The 24,696-nt window shown below is 40.5% G+C and overlaps 1 protein-coding gene across 2 annotated transcripts in view; it reads left to right on the forward strand.

Annotated features, from left to right (window-relative positions):
- tln2a (talin 2a) overlaps positions 1-24,696 on the forward strand; it is a 101,785-nt gene that overhangs the window by 65,202 nt on the left and 11,887 nt on the right. For both annotated transcript variants that reach the window (XM_028570559.1, XM_028570654.1), the window contains exons 22-49: positions 343-509; positions 3,370-3,498; positions 4,395-4,508; positions 4,805-4,918; positions 5,371-5,505; positions 5,997-6,125; positions 6,697-6,799; positions 8,600-8,808; positions 9,656-9,775; positions 10,199-10,396; positions 10,600-10,739; positions 11,164-11,257; positions 11,382-11,471; positions 11,589-11,711; positions 11,824-11,967; positions 12,665-12,826; positions 13,092-13,232; positions 13,412-13,593; positions 15,057-15,189; positions 15,819-15,920; positions 16,297-16,467; positions 16,651-16,797; positions 19,170-19,271; positions 19,608-19,727; positions 20,003-20,149; positions 21,472-21,638; positions 23,110-23,293; positions 23,465-23,590. In XM_028570559.1, the coding sequence (XP_028426360.1) occupies positions 343-509; positions 3,370-3,498; positions 4,395-4,508; positions 4,805-4,918; positions 5,371-5,505; positions 5,997-6,125; positions 6,697-6,799; positions 8,600-8,808; positions 9,656-9,775; positions 10,199-10,396; positions 10,600-10,739; positions 11,164-11,257; positions 11,382-11,471; positions 11,589-11,711; positions 11,824-11,967; positions 12,665-12,826; positions 13,092-13,232; positions 13,412-13,593; positions 15,057-15,189; positions 15,819-15,920; positions 16,297-16,467; positions 16,651-16,797; positions 19,170-19,271; positions 19,608-19,727; positions 20,003-20,149; positions 21,472-21,638; positions 23,110-23,293; positions 23,465-23,590 (3,893 nt within the window). The remainder of the gene's footprint in view (positions 1-342; positions 510-3,369; positions 3,499-4,394; positions 4,509-4,804; positions 4,919-5,370; positions 5,506-5,996; positions 6,126-6,696; positions 6,800-8,599; positions 8,809-9,655; positions 9,776-10,198; positions 10,397-10,599; positions 10,740-11,163; positions 11,258-11,381; positions 11,472-11,588; positions 11,712-11,823; positions 11,968-12,664; positions 12,827-13,091; positions 13,233-13,411; positions 13,594-15,056; positions 15,190-15,818; positions 15,921-16,296; positions 16,468-16,650; positions 16,798-19,169; positions 19,272-19,607; positions 19,728-20,002; positions 20,150-21,471; positions 21,639-23,109; positions 23,294-23,464; positions 23,591-24,696) is intronic.

Raw genomic sequence — 24,696 nt, forward strand, 5'->3', positions numbered from 1 at the left:
AATTAAAAATCAGTGCAGTTTGTTGAAATATTTATCTGCTCCACTAAAATGTGCCAGCATTGCAACATTATGCCCAACTTGTGAGTGAAAGCACTAAGCAATTTGATTATTATTGCATTAAGTGGTTAAAAAAATTAAGATAAGATTTTTTTTTTTATTGTTCATGAAAATACCTCAGGAGGATTACCAGCATAAGGAGAAAGCTGTGCAGTTTAATTAAAACATTACTGTGTTAACACACTCGATCTCTTCATTAGTATGACTCACCCATTAATCCACTCATCTCCCTCTCCCCATCCCCTCGCCCCTACACTCCCCCTGTCCTCTGTAATGGCGTCTCAGGAGAGATGGTTCGTCAGGCTCGGGTGCTGGCTCAGGCCACCTCCGACCTGGTGAATGCCATGAGGTCTGACGCTGAGGCCGAGGTGGATGTTGACAACTCTAAGAAGTTGCTGGCCGCTGCCAAATTGCTGGCTGATGCTACGGCAAGGATGGTGGAGGCAGCAAAGGTAAGCAGCGTGGAAGACACAGAGCAGATCATATTTATTGTGTTTATTTTGTTGTCATTTTAAATTAAATTGCATGCTGCACAAAAAGCAGTACATTTACTGAACTGAGGAGCTGCTGTGAAACGAGCTTTAGTCAATGCATAATTCAACCACAACAGTCCTCCCAAAAATATATTTTGGGTAGATCTTCTTGGGAAAAGTTTTGGTTTTAATCATATTGGCATTTCTTAAGACCAGATGAGAATCTACAGGGCTGGGTTTTATTCTCTTGTATATGCAAGGGTGACCTTTCTAATGACAGCGGCGGGGAAAGAAACTGAGCCAGAGGCCCCAAGAGAGAGGGCTGTGTGAAATGTTTTTGTAGTTGATGCTATTTTAATTTGGATATTTGGTTGATAACTCATGAGTGTTTATCATTCATTCAGTGTTTATTTGAATGTAAAATTGCATTAATGTTGGTTTGCAGATGAACTGATGCCTGAGCACCTGCCAGAATTGTTATAATTAAAGGGTAGATTAGAGTGAACAACCCACTGTAACTTAAGAGCTGAATGATTGTCTTCTTGTTTGAAGATGTTTGTACCTTTTGTGAAGGACAAACCAATCACGCCTAAAATGAAGTGTGTGTGAGTGTGTGTGAAAAGACCAATGATGACAGTTTGGCAAGTGAATATGCTTAGTCTTGTTGGTTAGATGCTATTTTTTTATTAATAAAAGAAGACCTTTAAAACTTTCTTCCAATGGTTAAAGTCAACAGCTACAGACATTGAATTAGTGATTGGTTTTATAGGTTTGTAGAATTTTCCCATTCTAATTAGATTTGTCTGAATATAGAGATCTTTGTTGTAAATTAGAAATCGTGTTCTCGTCCCAGTTAAAACACCTTGTGTGCTTTAATTATTCAATTATTTCTTATCCATGTAGCAGCTCCAGCCAGGATGTGTCTTAGATTTGCCTTTCAGACCACAAATAAAATGTGCTTGTTTCTTAGTGTGAATGGGTTGCTTTGCAACACTCCCAACCACGGTTTAATGCCGCTCTGATTCTTTGGTTTTGTTTCTTTAATCGTCAAAGAATTATTAATAGAGTTGCTACAGTCCTTTACTAGATACTGAAGGTCTCTAAACCACAACCTCTTCTCTCTTTAATCTCAAACTGTAAGTTGTTGCATTACACATTTATACACTGCTCGTCTAATCCTTTGGTTTAATAGCAATGTTTTTGGAAGTGCAGTTAAACAGCAATGGCCAGGAATTAGCTTATGAAGACATCTGGGTACAAAAGTAATTATCAAATAATTAAGAAATGATAGGGTTGAAATATTAAAATCCATCCAGCGTTTACATTTCTGCTCCTGTTCTTCTGACACCTCAAGTTTCCAGCGTAACGGACCCCTGGTTAGCTCACCTGGTAAAGCAGGCGCCCATATATAGAGGTTTACTCCTCGACGCAGTGGCCGCAGGTTCGACTCCAACCTGCGGCCCTTTGCTGCAGGTCATTCCCCTTCTCTCTCCCCTTTCAAGTCTAAGCTGTCCTATCCAAATAAAGGCCTAAACATGGCCAAAAAATTATCTTAAAAAAAAGTTCCCAGCGTAACATGATTAAGAGTAAGAGGACATCAAACTCTTTTCTTCCCCGATTGCTGAAGGGCAAGCTTAGATTTGCCTCTCATCTTTCTCTATCCAAACTATTTATCTTCTATCTTTCAACATCAGTCCCATTATCTGTCTGCAGAATCACACACTGATATTAATAACTCTCCACTCTCACCATGAAAATGAAAAGATGCCCTCCAGCTGGTTTGATGGTCCAGTTTGATGCCAGACTTGTCACTGTCACAGCTGTACATATATATCCGTGTCAGTGGAGGCTGAGACCTCAGCCAGCCGTTGCCTTGGTAACTGATTGATTGAGCTTGTGCAGTTTAGTTTTTGGACTGCATGTTTTACAGCTGACTGTGTTTATGCCTGTTTTTTAAAGCCCATGTCAGGTAAGGATTTTGATTTATTATGTATTGTATCGCTGTAGAACAGACCTTGCTTTTCGAAAACGACTTCCTCTCTAAATCAGCACTTTTTAAAAATAATTATGCAAATTGGCTGTTATATTTAAATGGTGTCAGCAGTTGCCAACCGAAAGATATTAGCTGCCAACACCGATTTGAAGCTGGTCACCAACATCGTTTTACAGTGATTAATGCAAAGTCAAATGTTGAAACAAAACCTTTTCTACCCATGAAATAACAAGGCATTTTTAAAAAAATTTTTCCTTCTGTTTTCTGCCTTGTTCATAGTGCTATCTGTGTCCGTGTTGTCTTCTGCCATCTGTAGGGTTAAACATTACCTTCATGACGCAGGTTTTCAGGAGCGCACGCACACTTGCATCTCTGTGTAGCTGCAGGTGAAGCTACCGAGCTCCCAGTTAATTAACCTAATGGCAGCAGGCTTAGCTTTCTCTCCCACAGCAGGAGACGCGGAGGTGTCAAATTATATTGGTCTCCACTGAGCCCAGTTAACTTGCACTGCTGGATTCAAAAACGGGAACATAAAAAAAGAGCTGTTTCCTAATATAAATAACATATCTTGACATTTAGCCATCAACAAAGAAGTGATGAAGACGAGCCGCAGCTGAGTTTAAGTGCGGTGATTTAAATCCGTTAAATTGTCAAAGGTGTGTCTACACTGACTGGAAGATGACTGTGTGTGCTGATGGCGGTTGTGTCTGCTGCTGGTCTCACATGTCATTCAGAATGGCTTTTTAAGGTTGTAGAAAGTCAGGAAGTATTGTGAACAGATCATTCAGCCATTTTTTCACACCCTTACACCAGCTGTTTTCTGTGTGTGTTTGTTTTCTCTCTAAGGGTGCGGCAGCGTACCCAGAGAACGAGGACCAGCAGCAAAGACTGAGGGAGGCTGCGGAGGGGCTACGTGTGGCCACCAATGCTGCTGCTCAGAATGCCATTAAGAAGAAACTGATTAACAGACTGGAGGTCAGTGATGCCGGCTCAACCTTTACCACACTTTGTCCCAAGAGAAATGGCTATTTTAGGAAAAGGAATCTAATAATATTTACAATAAAACATGACATTAACACCAAGTCTAATCCTAAATGTCACAATCTCTCAAGCACCTAATAAAAGTGAGGCATCCCTTAGTACCAAACATCGCCGAGTGTTAGATGTTGATTTCAGCAGCATGTCTTTCAGCATTAACATGTCCGGGTTTTTCAAGTTTTTTTAATACAGATTTCGGTTTGTTGTTTCTCTTTTTAAAAGGTCCTGAAATAGGGAAACGAGTAATCTATCATCAAAATGGATCGAAAGGGGCTCATTTGCCTTGGGGGTTATTTGATTCACGGCTCAATTTAACTTGAAACTAAAATATTCAACTCATTACCAGGGTTTATGAATTTTGCTGCATTTGTTACACGCCGTACATGCTTAACAAGTCCCTTAACCATTTATAGTTTATGATGTGCAGTTTTATGCGCATTTTACTTAATGAAAATGAGTAGTAGAAATGCTCTTGAAATTTTATGGGACGGACTTATGTATGTACTTAAACTCAATTGCACTACAATTTGCAAATTTTTTTTTTAAACAATGTATCAATGCAACCAGATTGACAGATATGCTTTCAGCTTATCATCTTGTGGATATACATTTTGAAAATGTAAGGGGAAACAAACCCATTTTAGAAAAACATCAGGACCGTGATTGTAAGTCCCTTATACCACCTGACAGGAGAATTTAAAAGCACATATGTGACCTTAGAAGTCTTTGCTTTAAATGGACACTGAGGATAGGCTGATGCAGAGACAGGAGGAGAGCTACCGTTGAACCATATTTTACATGTGGGTGTTTTTGTGGGTCTGTATATTCCTCAGAATGCTGCAAAGCAAGCTGCTGCTGCGGCCACACAGACCATCGCTGCTGCTCAAAATGCTGCCGCCTCCAACAAGAACACTGCCGTTCACCAGCAGCTGGTGCAGAGCTGTAAGGTGAGGATCAATGCTGGCAGAATGGTGCCGTTTACTTTTTTGCTTTGTTCCATTTTTCCTCCTTTTGTGAAGTAATAAAACAGTTTACTTTGTACACATTTTTCTTTCATATCCTTTCTGTTTGTATTGTGTGCATACAAATTACTTGCTTGGTGATTTTTTTTTTGTGTGTGTGTGTGTGTGTGTTGTGTGTGTGTGTGTTGTGTGTGTGTGTGTGTGTGTGTGTGTGTGTGTGTGTGTGTGTGTGTGTGTGTGTGTGTGTGTGTGTGTGTGTGTGTGTGTGTGTGTGTGTGTAGGCAGTGGCTGACCACATCCCACAACTTGTCCAGGGGGTGCGCGGCAGTCAGGCCAAACCAGAGGACCTCAGTGCACAATTAGCACTCATCATTGCCAGCCAGAACTTCTTACAGGTGCAGTACATGCGCGCGCACACACACACACTGAACACACACTATGGCCTTTCCATTTCTCACCTTTGCTGGAGAGGAGATTGTTAAAACTTTATATCCACATACTCACATTGAGTAACTTCAGTCCTACATTAGGAACCAGGCTGAACAAAGTATAAATAGTGTTTCTGCCATGTGGGGATCCATTGAAAATAGGCCTGTAACCTCCTTATTGGTGTAAGCAGGCTGTTAAAGAAGCAGTGGTGTGGCAGGAGTATGTGTTTATTCCTCTGTTGCACTTTTAGAGCTGATGGAGGAGCCTGGGATCTCCACAAATACCAACACATCATTTAACCTTTGTTCCTTGTTGTTGCTCCAACTACAATGTAGTTTTTAAGACAGTTCCTTAATGCTCTAAGGGGAAAAATTGTTTTTATTCAACACTTTTTTCCTTTTTCTTTTCCACACTGCAGCCTGGTGGTAAGATGGTGACCTCGGCCAAGTCCTCTGTTCCCACGGTTACGGATCAGGCTGCAGCCATGCAACTGGGTCAGTGTGCCAAGAACCTGGCCACCTGCCTGGCTGAGCTGAGGACGTCTGCACAGAAGGTAGAGCACAGACACACACGGGCCCTCGCATACGTGGCAGTGCATGCAGGAAGTCACTGCAGTTTACATGCAAATAGATGCAAAAACAAACCTAGAATACTTAACATCATTCCAGAAAGACACTGTGCCTGCTTCATGGTTAAAATCATGGCATGGGCAATAATGTCAGAATATAATTTTATTTATTACTTAGTCCACATCAGATGCACTGAAGTGTAAAGTGCTGTAGTAGAAGCGTTTTAAGTAGACTTCTCAGTCACCTGTTTCACAGTCAATCAGTTGACCTGTGACAAGTTTGCACTTTTCTCAAGTGCAGCAAGTATATGTTTTGTGTATAGCGGTTGTCTGAGTTTATAATGAGCTGAAACTGACACCAAAATATAATACTAATATAATATTTTAATTAAAGGATTACTACTTACAATTGCGAAACATAAGTAATAACCCATATAACGAATTGTGAGTGACTGCAGACTTCCTTGATATTCTAGGCCCATGAAGCCTGTGGCCCCATGGAGATCGACTCTGCGCTCACTGCCATCCAGACCCTGAGAAGTGAGCTGCAAGATGCTCTGCTGGCTGCTGTTAATGACCAACTGACACCACTACCCGGAGAATCAGTAAGAGTCTTGTTTTTTAGACCCGGAACGCTGACTGAGGATTCATTTATCCAAACTTAAAGGTGCTCTAAGCGATGTTGGGCGATGTTATTCTTGTTGACGTTCAAAGTATTTTCAAACAAAATGAGACTAGCTCGCCCCTCCCCTCCCCCTCCCTTCTGTGCTACAGCGAACTAAACCCCCAACCCAAATCCTTCTTGTCGGTTATTGGCTGAACGCTGGAACACGGTTTGTTATGTTTTTGTGGTGCAGGTTGGACCACTTTGTTTTTGTTGGAGTTAGTGGACCCTGGGCTGTCTACAGAGACCGCAGGTTTTTTTTTTTACAGCTCACGGATAGTGAGGAGAGGTTTGCTGTATGTGACAAAAAATGTTGTAGCCTAAAAAACGTGTGACATCGCTTAGAGTACCTTTTAACATGAAAAATAGCAGTTGTATTAAGTCCAATCAAGTTATACAAAATGTATTGAACCACCAGCAACTTGTACCTGAAGAGAGTCTAATGGGTTTGCGGCCTAATATTTAGTTACTTACATACAACTTTTTATTTTCCCCCTTTCCCTTTGCTTTAGTTGGAGAAGTGTGCTCAGGATCTGGGCAGCACCTCAAAGTCAGTGGGATCCTCCATGGCTCAGCTGCTCACCTGTGCTGCACAAGGAAATGAACACTACACAGGTTGGTACCGCTGACACACTGTCTTCTTCCAAAATACTTGAACCTCTACCAAGGAGCGGAGGTCATGTAATCGCCTCTATCCACCTGCTTTTTAGTTTTCAAATTAACATATCTCTTAACTCATACAACTTTTGCTTTGAACATACGTAATGCCAACAGCCACCATGAGCATTGAAAACAATTTTACTGCCACAAACACGTCTGACTGTAAATCCATCTTTCAGTTACCAGTTTATTTTGCCTCGCAGTACACACTTTACACCAAGCTTCTTTCTCGTTTTCACGTTACTTTAAAATATTAGAACTACTTGAGAGGTAATTTAATAATCCAATCCAATTACCCAAAACACAGTTTTGCCCTGATCTCCCATACTGCTCTAAATTGTCTGCTTTGTATGATGCAGTAGGCTAACAGGCCGGCTACATTGCACACGTAACATATGCACAGCAGATGTTGCGAACTACGCTTCCGTTATAATCAATGAAACTGGCTACACCCCGACACGGGAGCAGCACGTAGTGGTGCGTATGCTCTGCAGAGAACCGCTCTACAAGTCTAATATTTATAGTTTTTTTACGCAAGGTGTCACACAGAAATGGATCATAAAGTGTCTATATTTCTTCCAAATTAAACCACAGATATACAGGAAACAACTTAGTGAGTGTCAGTGAGCGTATTGGCAGTTTGGTTTCACAGCGCTGTGCCGGGCTCCAAAAACTGAAGAAACAAGAACAATCCCAAAGCAAAGGCTCACCTTCTCCCATGTGACAAACACAATTATACGGCGTGTGCACCGCAAGTGTAGCCAGTTAAAAGATGCATTATGCTGCACATCCGCTCCGCATACGTTACACGTTCAATGTAGCCAAAGCATAAGGCACTTTTTTAACGTACTAACGTTAGCTATTTTTGTTCTCTTTAGTTGTAAAAAAGTGTTTTCCAAAGACTAATCATTACCTTCATACTGTCCATAATGGTTTGAATACAGCACATGGTTTTCCATAGAGGAGAAATGCTTCTATTAACTGACCTGCTTTACTTCAGTAATATTGTCAACTGCTGCATACAATATGGCTTCATTCCAGTTGTTTTATCCCATCCAACTGATTTGTTGTAAATGAGATGTCAAATTTTGGACCAAATTACGTTTTGTCTGCGTTTCTTGTCGCAACACATTTGTCAGGTCAGAGCACTGGTGGAATGTAACTAAGTACATATACTCAAGTACTGTACTTAAGTACAAATTTGAGGTCCTTGTACTTTACTTGAGTCTTTTCTTTTCATGCCACTTTCTGCTTCTACTCGGCTAGATTTCAGAGAGAAATATTGTACTTTTTACTCCACTACATTATTCTGACAGCTTTAGTTACTAGTTACTTTACAAATTAATTATGAAGTTTATAAAAACAAGATATTTTATGATAAATTAAACTACTCAACAATACATAAGCCTACAAGTAGAGCTGTAATGATTAGATTATAAAACATTTAGTTTTTCGACAGTTGTTTTGATCGTTTCCAGTTTCTAAAAGGATTTTTCTGCATTGAGCACTTTTACTTTGAATACTTTAAGTACCTTTTCCTGATTATACTTACATACTTTTACTTAATCAAAGGATTTAAATACTTCTTCTACAGGAAACAATTTTTAAACAAATAGAATGTCTGTCTTTAGGATTCTCAAAATGAGTAAATGATAGAGACTGTATCTTGTCATAATTCTATGAACTCTCTGAGATACTTTCCTGATAGTGGTCGGTCACATCTGTACTTTGTGTTACTTGTGATCCTGTGTGTAGGAATAGCAGCCAGGGAGACAGCTCAGGCCCTGAGAACACTGGCCCAGGCGGCCCGCGGCGTCGCTGCCTCCACCACAGACCCCAAGGCTGCTGCGGCCATGCTGGACTCGGCTCGTGACGTTATGGAAGGCTCGGCGCTTCTCATTCATGAGGCCAAGCAGGCACTGATTTCCCCCGGAGACGCCGAGAGTCAGCAGAGGCTGGCGCAGGTGAGAAGGTTCAGGATTGCTCAGGGGGGGTTGGAGTCTGTTCTGCTATTCTGTTCTACGTCTGTGCTTTTCAACACTACCAATGACTCTTGATGATGCAAGCAGGAAGGCTCAGTCCTTCATTTTCTGTCAGACTACAGCAAATCAAACTGCAAAGACAATTCTGCAGAATTCTGCTGGTTGTCGAAACTGAAATATGCTTGCATCTTGTTGGTCCATAATACTTGTTTACAAGCGCTTATTTCAAATTCAATATATTTTGCTAAATATTTTCTTATGGACAAAATCTGAGCCAGATAAATGTCTACATCTGCATAGGAATACATGAAAGTGAACACCTGTCAAATATAGCAAGGGAATCCTATAATAAACCTGGTGGCACATTTACAGGCCAAGTACCTTCATTATTGATGTCTTGTCCACCTCATATTTTATCTCAACAAAATTATAGGTTTCTAAATAGCAATGTAGAGAAACACAAATGAAGCAGTTTTTCTTATCTTAATGAATACTTTTCATACTTTTTTTTTTTTTTTCATCATAATAATACTCATCATTGAAATTGCTATGCTAGATTAAGTTGTGTGGTGTGACAACCCAATTTGTGATTTGTTGCACAACCAAAGAGGACACACACACACACACACACACACACACACACACACACACACACACAGGTTGATATTCATTAAAGAAAAAAGAAAAAAATAGCAAAATGTGGATATCAATTATTCTGCCAGACTGCCTTGCTCATTAGCATTTTAAATTCAGATTTCTATCTCAGCCTGGTTGCTGTGTATAGATAACACCCTCTTACCAAGGCTGATGAACCTGCTGTGTGTTCCAGGTGGCCAAGGCTGTGTCTCATTCCCTGAATAGTTGTGTCAACTGTCTGCCTGGCCAGAAGGATGTGGACATGGCTCTCAAAAGCATCGGGGAGGCCAGCAAGAAGCTGCTGATTGAAACGGTGAGTTTGGTCTGTGGCTCACCAGACCTCTGCCAGCAAAATTAGCATCATGTGTGTCATTAAGTGCCCCACAGCAAAAAGATTCCTTGATCTTAATGTATCACTATTAATGACACATAAAAGTTAAAAGCGAAGTAGACCGCTAGATAGAAACGTTTCAGACATTATTTCACTCTACTTTTTAGCCATTCTTACATAATGTTCTGAGTTCAGACACAATTATTATTATCATACACAGCATTATTGCAACCGTATCAGCGGTGCGTAGATATGGTATTTTTTTAATTGTTAAATTATCTTAAATCCGTGCTCCACAATCCACATTTTACAATAAACATGGCATTACCTATATGTAAATGTTATTTAACTACAGTTAAATGTCTGTCTTTCATCGTGAGCTCCTACTCCGTGTCCTCCGTGCAGATCCCTCCAGCCTCCAAGTCCTTTCAGGAGGCCCAGAGCGAGCTGAACCAAACGGCAGCAGACCTGAACCAGTCAGCAGGCGAGGTGGTCCATGCGTCCAGAGGCTCCAGCAGCCAGCTAGCGTTTGCCTCTGGAAAGTTCAGCGAAGACTTTGATGAGTTCCTGGATGCTGGTATAGAGATGGCCGGGCACACTCAGGTCGGTCTTGTTGGTTGTGTATAAATAGGGCTCTACCAGCCTTTTTTTTTCCATTTAGTTCAGACGGCAATGCATATTTTTAAAATGCATATCAATTAAAATGTCACCACTCAGACCTGCATGTGGACAAAATAGGGTTTCAAATTCTATGGAAATATTTTATCTGTCTGTGTGTTTGATGATGTCATAATGTGTCACTTTAGAAAAAGGACGACCAGGTGCAGGTGATTGGTAACCTGAAGAACATCTCCATGGCTTCCAGCAAGTTGCTGCTGGCAGCTAAGAGTCTGTCTGTAGACCCTGCAGCAGCAAATGCCAAGAACCTGCTAGCTGCTGCTGCAAGGTACCACAACTAGCCTCATACAACACCTACACATTGTGTTTTTTTTTTATTTATTTTTTTATCTATAGTATATATATTGACATGTATCTAATATTTGTTTCTTAGAATTGCTAGGTATTCCTTGTTGAAATTGTTAGGATGCAGCCTGATTGAAAAGCTGATGGAATGTTCCTTATTATTATTATTATTATTATTATTATTATTATTATTATTATTATAATATAGAGAATATTAAAAATTACAAACACCGGCATACAGATGTATACAAGGATGCATGCTCAGGCTTTGTTATTTACGCACAAGAACCTCCAGTAAATGTGCTTACACATGTAAAAACTTGCATACTCACAAACACTTAATACCGTACACGTTCAATTACCAGGTTGTGATTTATTTATTTTTTCTGTTTGTTTGCTTGTTTCAGATCAGTGACTGACAGCATTAACCAGCTGATCACGCTGTGTACACAGCAGGCTCCAGGCCAGAATGAGTGTGACAACGCCCTGAGAGAACTGGAGGTAAACAAAACTTTACAACCTTGTATTTACTTGTGATTTTTGTAAAAAAAAAAAAAAAAATAATAAAAAAAAAAAAATAATAATACCTGTGAAACATTACTCATATTGCTCACTCATCTCCCAGGCTGTCAGAGGAATGCTGGACAATCCCAGCGAGCCGGTCAGCGACCTCTCCTACTTTGACTGCATTGAGAGTGTGATGGAGAACTCCAAGGTAGGCCTGCGAATCAAACCGCTTAGTGATCAAACACCCAAGCACTCAGAGCTTAGAATCCTATGCGTTCCTCTCTTTTTTTTTTTTTTCGCTGACCTGCTCCTTTGTTCCGTCCAGGTCCTAGGAGAGTCTATGGCAGGTATTTCTCAGAACTGCAAGACTGGAGATGTGCCGGCATTTGGAGACTGTGTAGGATCAGCCTCAAAAGCCCTGTGTGGCCTCACTGAAGCTGCGGGACAGGTACATAATGTGAAGAAACGTCTCGCACAGTACGGGAGCTACTAAATCATGTGAGTTTTTGTTGGTAGTGGCAATGCTGGTGCATGCTTTTTTTTTTTTTTTTCCCCCACAGGCCTCCTTCCTGGTGGGTGTGTCCGATCCCAACAGTCAGGCAGGGCACCAGGGGTTGGTGGATCCAATCCAGTTTGCCAAAGCCAACCAGGCAATCCAGATGGCCTGTCAGAATCTTGTAGACCCAGACAGTAGTCCCTCCCAGGTACATGCACTTAGTGTTCTCTTTATAGCAATCATCCAAAATCCTGTCAGTCTGATCTACATTATAACAGGATTAGAATAGATGTTTGCAGAATGATCAGAGTATGATTTATTTTCAGTTTAGAGCATTGCATGGAAGGAATGTTAAACCTTAAGAATGATATATGGTTGTGATTATTGGTTGTTTTATTGCTTAGAATACATGCAGCTTTTATTTCATGTCTTGGTCTTGTATAAAAAAGGATGCCTGAATCCTTGAATCTTTGGACATTTTACACCTTTTAATGATGTCCACTTCTTGTGCTGAATGGAATATTTCAAAAAGCAACTATTTAAGTGTATATATTGTATATGTTATGCAATACCTGTTGCAGAAGTGACCAATTGTGTCTGAAAGTCCAATATTGTCCTTATTATCACCTTTGTTTTCTTCAACCTTATTTGTTATTTGTTGCGGACAATTATATTGTCTAATTATATGCACCCCCCCCCCCCACCAAAGCATTCTTACATAAATCACTTTCCAAAGTGCCAGTCTAAACCTAGTTTAAGGGGAGGTGCATGCTAGTACAGTACAGTACTAAATACCTTTTAAGTGCATAGAAATGTCGGTGGTACAAACGCTGGACTTTACATGAATATGATTTACATAAAATTCCAGTTACTAATTCAACATCTTGTTGTTTATAATGTGGCAGGTGCTCTCTGCAGCCACCATTGTCGCTAAGCACACCTCGGCACTGTGCAACGCCTGCCGTCTGGCTTCCTCCAAGACAACCAACCCAGTTGCCAAGAGGCACTTTGTCCAGTCTGCCAAGGAGGTGGCCAACAGCACTGCCAACTTGGTCAAAACCATCAAGGTAGGATTTCTTTGCCAGTCTTGTCAAAAGGTTGTCTCTGTCCCCTAATTGGATCACCACAGTATAGCTATGGATGCAGTAGGATTTGTTGAGTAATCGTGGTTCATATTGGCTCATATTTGTTCCCACAAATAATTTCTTTCAAACCTCCTTCAATGCTTTGTTTAATTGTTGACTCTTGGCTTAGATAACTTTAATAGGCACTCAAGTTAAATAAAATAAAATGCATGCGCCTTCATATTCTGTCTCTCTACTTTTTTTTTAGGCTTTAGATGGTGATTTCTCGGATGAAAACAGGAGCAAGTGTCGAGTCGCCACGGCTCCCCTAATCGAGGCTGTTGAAAACCTGACAACATTTGCTTCCAACCCAGAGTTTGCCAGCATCCCAGCTAAAATCAGCAATGAGGTAAAGCCATGTGAACATTAGTGTTCGTAGTATTCATGCACAGCTCCTACATGTATTATTAAACCAATAGAGGTTTGTAAAAACAAATTGTGGCAGATGCTGGAAAAAAACAAACAGGATATTGTAATAAATGCATACATTTGTACATCCTCACTAAAAGTCATTTTGTTTTTCTGTAGGGCTTTGCGGCACAGGAGCCCATCCTCCAATCAGCACGCTCCATGCTTGACAGCTCCACCTACTTGCTCAAGACTGCACGCTCATTGGTTATCAATCCCAAAGACCCGCCCACCTGGTCTGTTCTGGCTGGTCACTCTCGCACTGTGTCCGACTCCATCAAGAGTCTCATCACGGCCATCCGGTTAGTGAGCGATATTGTATTCTGATGTAACAAATGGGAAACTAAAAAAAGGGATGGGTGACAAAATACAGTATCTAAATGGCTAAAACTTTACATGCAAATAAGTGGTTCAACATTGTGGGAAATGTTCTTATATGACATACTTTGTACATATATACAACTCTTGTGTCAGTACGGTGAATATGAAGTTACTGCCAGCAGCCGGTTAGCTTAGCTTAGCACAAACATCTGCCTTCCAGCACCTCCAAAGCACACTAATTAATACAATATATTTTGTTTGTTTAATCTGTAACAAAAATGTAAAAACAACACGTTTTGGTGTTACGGGTAGCTATGTGACAGACTATTTCACGATTAGGAGCAGCAACTTCCTGGAGTCTTTTTGTTGTTTTGAGGTTTCCAAGCAACCAGCGGAAACTCCAGAAAGTTACAAAAACACCATAATTTTAATCATTTACCCTATCTTTACACCAATGTACTCTGTTTCCCTGCAGTGATGTATTTATTTTGTGAATACACAAAGGGGATTATGGGAGGTGAAAATTATAATTAAGTTTTGATTCATTCAACTTTTCATACATTGCTCTATAAATGCCTGTGAGACTAATGCAGCGTCCTTGACAAAGGATGCCCAAATGCTGTAATGTGGCGTGATAAATTTGTTATTCATATACCTCCACAGTTTAAATTTGTAATCTCCTCTTTCACACCTTTTGTACCTGACCTTCATTTTAAGGTTCCTGCTTGGCTCGGAATATCTGCACATTAGCATTCACACGCAGCCAGCTTAGCATCTCAAATTGTGATGCCCTTATCACAGTCTTTCTTTATAGCCTGCAAATTGTGTACTGGGAGTTTGGCCAGGGCCTTTTCATAGAATTCAGTGATACACTTCGGTGCCAAAGAACACAAACGGGAATGGACTCCTGCATCCTGGAAAAGCCAACCTCATTACTTTGTTAGTCTCATTACACGCGTAGGTGAGGTTTTATTTTAGTTTTACTTTTATTGTGCCGCCATGCATGGAAATGGGTGTATAACTACACTTATTATTCCCATGTGGCCGCTGATCCAGACCACTCAGAGGCCTCAAAGCTAATTTGGCTGCCCAGTTTGATCTGCCTGTGTAGTGATGAGACCCTTCAGGGCACATTACAGCTGTGTGACCTGAGCAGCAATGAGATGAGGGAGCCGGTAGAGAAGATGTTAAAGAGACATCCTGGAACCTGTCTGTTTTAATAAGTGTTGGTTATGTTAACGGTTATGTTAACATTTGCACTTCTTTTCTCTCTTTCTGTCTTCCAATATGTCTCTTTTTCCTTTCTTTGTCACCCTCTCTGTCCTATTTCCCCCCCCCCCCCCCTACCCTTATATATCATCCTTCAACTTCCTTCTCAATTTTTTTTCCAATCATTTTAATGCTTTCTGTTTCTCTTCTTTTCCTGTTCCTGTTTTATTCTAAGGGACAAGGCCCCAGGCCAGCGGGAGTGCGACTCATCAATTGATAACATCAACAAATGTATCCGGGACCTTGAGCAGGCCTCTCTGGCAGCAGTCAGCCAGAACTTAGCCAGCAGGGACGATATCTCACTGGAGGTAAGCAACCATCGGGAAATAAAAAAAATTTCACAGACTAACTACCAGTATCTTTCTCTGTTTGCATTTGTCTCCCATTTGTTAGTCCTTGTCTGGTTGTTTATCTCTATCGCTCACTTTTGTTTTTACTTTTCCTCTTAGTTTTACAGTAGGATTGTTGCTTTTTTCTTTTCTTTTTTGGGTTTGTGTTGTATTTAGTGTCTCTGTTAAATTATGGATCTAGTATTGGTGGTTTTAATTAGGTTTCTGTCCATTCCAAGTTTCATTAGAGCGAAAGCAGGGATTTAATGTCATTTAAAAAAATTTTCTACAGTGCAAACCCATATTTTTATTGATCCCTGTAGTAGCCAACCTGCAGTACAGTGTGCATCCCCCCTGGATCCGTATGCCCCTATATCTGAGATTGGTATATTTCAATGCAGAACTGGGCACAGAGCAGTTTTTGGCACTTGGACCAGTTTTGTTGCATTATAAAGCGTTTTAATTTACATATTAGAACTGGCTTGGGGCAAATATTTCCCTGTTTAGTTTCCTGCCTATTGTTTTTTAGAAGCTGACTAATTTGGCTGTACCTCTGTCTCACATAAAAAAGCAAGACAAAAACTAATTTCTTTTTTTCTTCTCTTCAGGCGCTACAAGAGCAGCTGACGTCCACTGTGCAGGAAATTGGGCACTTAATTGACCCCGTTTCCACCGCTGCCAGAGGCGAAGCTTCCCAACTAGGACATAAGGTATATAGGGCAGGGAGTTAATTACTTTACTTAAATACCGTAGCTGTGGAGCAACACATTAATACTTTTTTAATGGGTAGCAGTACTACACATTTCCATGTGTTAGGAGTGGTATGTCAAGACAAAATTAGTATTCAATATCTTACCATAGTAAAATTTATTTCATTTAATATATGTTTTGCTTTACTGTTTCATAGGCAATGCACTTTCTTCAGCCAGTACATATCTCAAAATGTTCTATTCTCTCTTTAAATGACCATTGATGGTGTTCATTGACTGTAACTCTTCTTGTCCATTTGAAAATTTAGCATTTGCTGAGAGATTGAGGAATTCCCACAGAACTCATTAAAAAAAATCTTTCGCCCCTTTGCCTCAGGTGACCCAGTTGGCCCGTTACTTTGAACCTCTGATCAAGGCCTCTGTGGGTGTAACATCCAAGCTGAGGGATCACCAGCAACAGATGACTTTCATGGACCAAACTAAGACCCTGGCTGAGTCTGCCCTGCAGATGCTCTACGCTGCCAAGGAGGGTGGAGGAAACCCAAAGGTATAACCATTTTGCTCTTTCTTATATGTTGCTGCTTCACTCCTGGAAGGATTATCTGGACACTTATTTAATCAGAATTGGGTTTATTGCCAAGTTGGTTTTTAACATAGAGTCTGTGTTTTGGTGGGTAACAATAATCCTATATATACAAGTGCCCTTAAGTCTTGGTGTCACACTTCACAGGCATCCCATACCCATGATGCCATAGCAGAGGCAGCCCAGCTCATGAAGGAAGCGGTTGATGATATCATGCTGACACTGAATGAGGCTGCGAGTGAAGTGGGAATGGTGGGAGGAATGGTGGAGTCCATCGCAGAGGCCATGGCCAAGGTAAGTGTTGCTGGGCACGGTGTGTCTCGCGGGATGTTTGATGCTTGGGTTCAGTGTACGCACCGGAACATGGCTATTAGCTTTACGTTTGGCTGGATACCAAGATTGTGATTGGTCAAATTACTTCACACTGTCTAGTAAAACTTCAGAGCTGCTACATACAGTCATCTCCTCCATCCACTCGTCTCGTAGACTAAGCAGAAAAGCCCAGACATCCTTCTCTGGTTTTCCTTTTCCACTTTATGCTGCACCGCTTACCGAAATTTAAGTGAGGACAAAATTGTGGTTTTCTGCGACTCCACATCACATTACCATTTCGACATGATCTAAATGAGTTGGCAAAATTGCATAGAATAGAGGTATATATCTTGTTTTGGCAAGGGCTACAATCGAAAGAGCCACAATACTGTTGAGAAAACAAGGCAAATATATCGGTTAAAAGGTTAGTGACTACATAGAATACAGAGTACACAGAACTGGCAGGAAACCAACCAACATTTTCTAATTTAGATTTAATTTTTTTCTTTTTTTTTTTTTTTTTTTTTTACACTCATGATTTCCTGTTCCTGTGTTCCTTAATTACAGTGTCTCCCAGGCACCATAACATGTCACTGATTAGTAGGGTTGGGTACCGAAACTCGGTGCCAATAGGGAACCGTTTCGGTGCCTCATTTTGGTGCTCAACTTTACACTACACCTGACAGCATGTAACGTTAGCCTACCTTTAGCTAGCAGATGGATTAATCACAGTTAAAATGCTGACAGCTAACATTAAACAGTGTAAAGTGTGACTGTATTTCACTGTGGAGGACTTCTACAGCGGGATGTAACAGTCTTCGCAGCAGCTGCCGTTGTCGCAATTCATATACAGTATGTTTATATGGTCGGAATTAAACAACACAGACGGTGCGTTCACTTGCAGCTGCCGTTGTCGGAATTAAACAACACAGACGGTGCGTTCACTTGCAGCTGCCGTTGTCGAAATTAAACAACACAGACGGTGTGTTCACTTGCAGCTGCCATTGTCGGAATTAAACAACACAGATTCACTTAAAACAGGTAGCCTCGTGGTGCATTCACAGTAATTGTAAAATACCCTTTTCCCATCTGGGGTTCAACAGCAATTTACTGGTGAAATAAGCTATTGTTATAGTTATTACATTATTATTAAATCTTTGATTTTGACCATGGCCTTAGCAATAAACAAGTCACTGACTGTTGTTTACTACCCTTATTTTTTTTTCTTCTTCTTTTTTTTTTAACTTTATTGAAAAGTACCGGTTCAGGCACCGTTTAGGCACCGGCACCGTTTTAAAAGTATCGATTTAGCACCGGAATCGAAAAAAAAAAAAACGATACCCAACCCTACTGATTAGCATATTAATACAAATGACACCATTTAAGCAGAGGGAAATTGATTCAGTGTTAGGCCATCTTTCCAATTAACAGTCAAAAACTACTGGCAAACAAGTAAGTTGTGAAGCAAGAAAACAACATTTTATCTCAAGTACAGACAGAATAGCATCCACTAATTACATTCCTCCTTGTCTCTCTGAGTGAGACTTATCGCAGGAGTGGAAAACGTGCCTCAGGTGTGGGGGTCACCAGAGGGAACAGCATCACCTTGTGTGGCACGTCATGAATAATTAATGAAAGTGGTCCATTTTGGATCGGCATGATGGTGTGTTTTGTCCGCGTGTCACCCAACATGTCACATGTTGATTAAAAGAAGATAATCCTATTAGATAATCCATCAACATAATGGCCACTCTCTGCAGAGGTGATTTAACCTCAGATTCTAAGGTGCTATCTCACTCAGGACATTAAGCGTGCATCATGTACTTGGGATATTGTGGATTAATTTCGACACCAGCATGCTTTCCCCGCATGGCGTCATCTGTATCATCTCCTCAGCTTCTCTGTGATGCTGAGCGCTATCTAATTTAGCAGAAATGCTAGAAACCTAATGTATGCACTGCAATCTGGTGATTAAATGTTTTTGTGGCTGATGCTATTTTAAAGCTGTAATTACAGAGTGGATTTGGTTGATAACTCAATCAATGAGTGCTTATCATTCATTCCGAGTGTTTATTTGAATGTAAAATTGCATTAATGTTGGTGTGCAGATGAACTGATGCCTGCGCACCTGCCAGAATTGTTATAATTAAAGGGTAGATTAGAGTGAACAACCCACAGCAATTTAAGAGCTGATTGATTGATTGTCTTCATGTTTGAAGATGTTTGTACCTTTTGTGAAGGGCAAACCAATCCCACCTCAAATTTAAATTGCTGTGTGTGTGTGTGTGTGTGTGTGTGTGTGTGTGTGTGTGTGTGTGTGTGTGTGTGTGTGTGTGTGTGTGTGTGTGTGTTAGCTGGATGAAGGTACACCGCCTCAACCTGAGGGCTCATTTGTAGATTACCAGACCAGTATGGTGAAACACTCTAAGGCTATTGCTGTCACTGCTCAGGAAATGGTAAGTCTTCAAAATAATTGCTTACATTGTTGAACTGTTTTGAAAATATAACCGTGACTCTGGAATACATTTTCGTTGATTAGATGAAAAAAAGAAAAACTTTAATATGAAATGTTTTCAGTATCAAAATAAAACCAGCCTCAGTATTTTCATTACCACCTGCTTTGTGTCATATATACTGTCATATAACACGTTTAGCGCTTTATAATAAAGCACATTATTATTTTACAGGCAGCCCCTTTGTGTATTGTTTATTAACAAGGAGCCCAGAGGGGCATTGGAGTAAATGTTTGTGTTTTAGTTTGGGCTGACAGTCGGTGTGTGTTTATCACCCAGATGACCAAATCAGTGACATGTCCAGACGAGCTGGGAGGCCTGGCCTCTCAGGTCACTGTGGACTACAGCCAGCTGGCCGTTCAGGGACGACTGGCTGCTTACACAGCTGAGCCAGAAGAGGTGAGGAAGGCCTGAGTGTCACCCAATGACTGGGCACATACTACACACACTACATCATTGACACATATAGCTGCATGTGTATAAAAAAAATGGGATTTGAACAATTAGCACACAGGAGAAATGTCATGATGGAGCTGAGACACATCTTCTGTTTAACCATTTACAGTACTGATTTAATTGTGATCTAAATTGTCTCTCACAAACTGGATTCCCTTTTTCTGCACAAGGATAACAGCTCAGTAAATGTGTACTGTACCGTGTTCTCTGTTGTCCAGATCGGTTTCCAGATTAAGACCCGAGTGCAGGAGCTCGGACATGGCTGCATCTTCCTGGTCCAGAAGGCTGGAGCTCTGCAGATCACTCCCTCTGATGGTTTCACCAAACGAGAGCTCATTGAATGTGCCCGTGCAGTCACAGAAAAGGTACAGTATTATCTTATCATTAATTAATCTGGGTTTGAATTTTGTTATCTTTTATTTCTAAGAAATACAGTATATTGTTCTGTCAATTATTGTCTGATTAATTATTTATATCCTATATTGATTATCTAAGTTGCTCCTTACATTAACAAAATATATTACTTGTCTATCCTTTCTTAAGTATACTAAAACAAAATCCCTCAGGGCTGGAGGTTTTCCTGCCCGGTCTCGTATGAACCACTCCAAACTAACTCTGTACAATGTTGTTCTTTACTGGAATAGTAAAGCATTATTTTCTAGCTGTGTAGTTTACACCAAGTGATTCTGCTGTCGTGGAATCAACAATTTAAGAGGGTTAGTTCTATAATTCATTTTATCACATGCCTCCTGAATTAATACATTTTGGAAGAAATCATTTGCTATGGCATGCTTTAGCTTCAAAGGCTGGCTGTTTGTTTCATTGTCCTTGGCAAAATGCATTACTCTGCAGACTGTAAATAATTCATGCTTAAGTATTGCACCAATCCTATTCAAGCAGTCCAGCAACATCGCACCGATGTAGCCTGTGAATGCAAACAAATTCTTTCAGAGATTTTAGCATTGGGGAATCCCCACAATTTTTCTGTATAGATTGTAAATTATGACTTTTTAAAATTGGTTTTGCTTAACCTCTTCATGACAAGAAGAGAACAAGGTTGTCTATGTAACATGTCATGCTTGCTCTGTTTTGATCTCCTAACCCAACTTCAAGTGTCAAGTCATTTTCTTTTAGTAGCAAGAGTCCGGAAAACATCAGTTAATCATTTTCTCCTGCCACTAAGGCATCTGGGAGGAAATCAAATGGAGTCGAAACCAGTTTGACACATACTCATTTCACTGAGTGAGTGATGTTGTGCATTGCTCTGCGCCAACATGGTGTTTTGCTGTCACAGCAAAAATTTGAATCCTCTTGCGACTAGTGTTTTGGGCTTCTCAGTTGAATGCATTATTTGTCACTTTCCAAGCAGATGCATTTCACAAACAATGCAAAAAGGAAGTGTTTGTCAGAATCCATAGCAGTGTGTTGCTTTTTTTCTGCTCTGTTTTGACCAGTAAAGGTGTGTTCAAGTCCACTCCAACTGACCAAAATGTAGTAATAAACCAATTGATTGATATATATATATATATATAAAAATAATAAATTGGTTGCATACAAAATAGGTAAAATAAACTAATCCAGCTGCTTTTCAAACAGTTACGGTATGTAAAATGCACTTCCTGCCTTAGGTCAGATCTGCATATCCTCACCTGTATGATTATAAGATGTGATGTATGTGTGTCCTCAGGTGTCCTTGGTGCTCTCGGCCCTCCAGGCAGGCAACAAGGGCACTCAGGCCTGCATCACAGCAGCCAGCGCAGTGTCTGGCATCATCGCCGATCTGGACACCACCATCATGTTTGCCTCCGCCGGCACACTCAATGCAGAGAATGACGAGTCCTTCGCTGACCACAGGTTAGAGCTGGAAATGTGACAGATTGTGTCTGCATGCAAATACAACTGTGCAGAACAATCACTAAGTCTACAAGTACAAGACTTGACTGGAGTCTAGGATTTGCCCTCTGGGTTATCTTTCATCTGAAACTGACAGAATGACATATTAGCTGGTGAACAGGGTGCAGGAAGTCTCTGGAGTTAGAAACTACAAATAACCCTCAGGGTTTAAAAGATAGAGGAAGTGGTACATCTTTACTCCTCTTTCTCTTAACCCCTTAACGCCGACTGTCGCTAATTTGCATCAAACCCCTTCCATTCCGACTGCAGGCAAGATAGCGTGTGTATTCCCAACAATGCCGGTCTGTTTACATGCGATACATACTTCGGAACCTTTTGCATGCACTGGTTTCTCGTAGGACCGGTCGGAGTGGGAGATATATCCGTTTCACGTAAGCAAAATTAACCCTAACCCTACCCCTACACCTAATCCTACCCCTAAACCTAACCCTACCCCTAACCCTAAAGAAACTACTGTCAATGTTAGGGAGTAGGAGAGTGTTTTCTTTCTTGCCGTTGTCAAGATCCATGTATTTGTCATTTACAGTTTAGAAGTTCTAACAACTTTGTGACATAAATGAAATCTACTGTGTTTTATTAATTTTACCATTTTGTAAAGAATTTTACCATAATGCCTGTTGTCGCTAATTTGCATCATACCTAAATTTATATCTATTCCATATGCTATAGACAAATTAACAATCTCAACTTAATTTAGCATCAACTTGGAGCCAGAAACACACATAATATTTTGTTTATATAATTGTGAATAAATTCAGGCGTCAAGGGGTTAAACAAAAGACTCTACTTGGAGGCAGGATTCCCGAGGTGTTAATAAAAAAATGAAATTATTTTGGTTATTTTCTATGAAATCCCACATTGTTGTGCAAATGTTTAGTAAAAGTGTCCATAATCTGACTGACTTGTGATAAACCTTGTTGGCCTAGTTATTTTTGAATAAATATAGTTCAAAGAGATATATAGATCTAATGATCCAAGACAAGACTTGGCACATTACATGCCGCTATGACCAGAAATGATTAATCTAGATCCTTAGAGATAATTGTTTGTGAAATTGTACTGTACCTCACTTAAGAATCATGAAAGCAGAAATGAAGAGAAGCCCTGCTGGGCAGGATGAAAGAGAATGGAATAACTTAAAATGATGTCACGCAGCTCGCTTAAGAATCAAGAAGAAACTTTGCAGCAGCTTCCTGCAGTTTCTCTTGTCAATTTTAGAGTAATAACAGACTTGACTCGTGACATGATCCTACCTATCCTCAATGTCTTTGATATGATGACTGTGATTTACACACATTTACATCATTATTTCTGCTGTAGTAAGATGCCTAGATCAGGGCTTCAGTCATTGAAAGGATATCCAACACTTTTGTCTTCCTTCTTTTTCTACCTCCAACATCTTCTCTCTCAGGGAAAACATTTTGAAGACTGCCAAAGCTCTGGTGGAGGACACAAAGATGCTGGTGTCCGGTGCGGCTTCCGGTCAGGACAGGTTGGCTCAGGCTGCCCAGTCTTCTGCCAAAACCATTACCCAGCTCACAGATGTGGTCAAACTGGGAGCTGCCAGTATTGGATCTGATGACCCCGAGACACAGGTTAGCCAGTCTTGTTTGTCTTCTCTCAGCTTTCTGTTTGTCCTTTATTCACTGTGTTATCAGAGATATGGAAGAATGAACCGTGAATGGCGATAACCTTTTTCAGTGTTTTGTCTCTTTCCCAGGCTGAGATGTAACAAATTGGTGTCTATCTGTGTGTCATTTCTCTAGGTGGTTCTGATAAATGCTATCAAAGATGTGGCCAAGGCGCTGGCTGAGCTCATTAGTGCCACCAAGTGTGCCGCTGGCAAGGCAGCAGACGATCCGTCTATGTACCAGCTGAAGAGCGCTGCCAAGGTGAGGGGATCAGGGAGTCTGCAGGTCCTGAAACTATGGCATTTGACTTGAAGGCCTCCAGAGGTTATATATACAGTTAAACATGGTGTCTATGTCTTGAAATATTAAATTAGCATAATCAAATCAGTTGTGCTAAATGGTTTTTTAATTGCGCTTATTTTCTGTTTTCTCCAGTGAGTATAATGGTCTTATTTTCCCTTGCACCTGATATGAAAAAAGGTCTATTACAGAATCTCACATTCTGTATGTATGCATAGCAGGCATCCCCCTCTTGCTCAGACAGGGCCATTAATCAGCTACAGCACCCGTCCTCTTATTATGAAACCTGTTCACATGAGTTAAACTAAAGACTGTGTCTCAGCAATGTAAATGGCCAGGAAATTGCAAATTTGGATAGCAGGAAACTGGGATATTTGTGTCAAGGATAAATCATCTGAATCCTTGGATTCAACACATATGCAGTGTAAATTTTCAAAGCCATGTAATCCACCGCTGACACTGCTGGTTGCTCATTATCACCTCAAGCTGTGAAGTTTGGAGGGAAGAAAACTCTGTTTTCACAGCTCAGTGTGTCATGGAGTCTTTAACAACATGCCTCGCAGGCAATTTAAAGGACCTGAGGTGAAAAAAAATCTTGTAAACCATTTGTAAGAGTTTAGCTTCAAGTCTTGAGGGCAATGAGGTTTCCTGCATGGGTGCTGTGCGCCCCCTAACTGTGTGTTTGATGTAGTACACCCTCGTAGTCCTGTGCAATGCTTGAACCATTGAAGAAAACACTGAGCTTTTAGTCATGATCATACAAAAAAAGTTTGCTAAATATGCTTGCAATGTAAGACATTTTAGGTGGAGCCACTGTGAGACATGTATAGTGTTAGCTGTCCTATTGTTGCAGTGTAAACCATCACTGGATGTGGCGATATGTTTTTGCCTCTGTCTTTGTTTGTATTTGTCATATTCTTTCTCTCTCCTCAATATCACAGATATAAACTAATAATATTTTTCCTTATTGAATCAAAATGGATTGAACTATTCTTTCCGGGTCATCGACTCTGATGTACATAATTTGCTTGCATTGGTCATCATGATACATAAACCTGCTCTAGTGC

Source organism: Perca flavescens, chromosome 1 (assembly GCF_004354835.1).
Source record: "Perca flavescens isolate YP-PL-M2 chromosome 1, PFLA_1.0, whole genome shotgun sequence".
Classification (NCBI taxonomy): domain Eukaryota; kingdom Metazoa; phylum Chordata; class Actinopteri; order Perciformes; family Percidae; genus Perca; species Perca flavescens.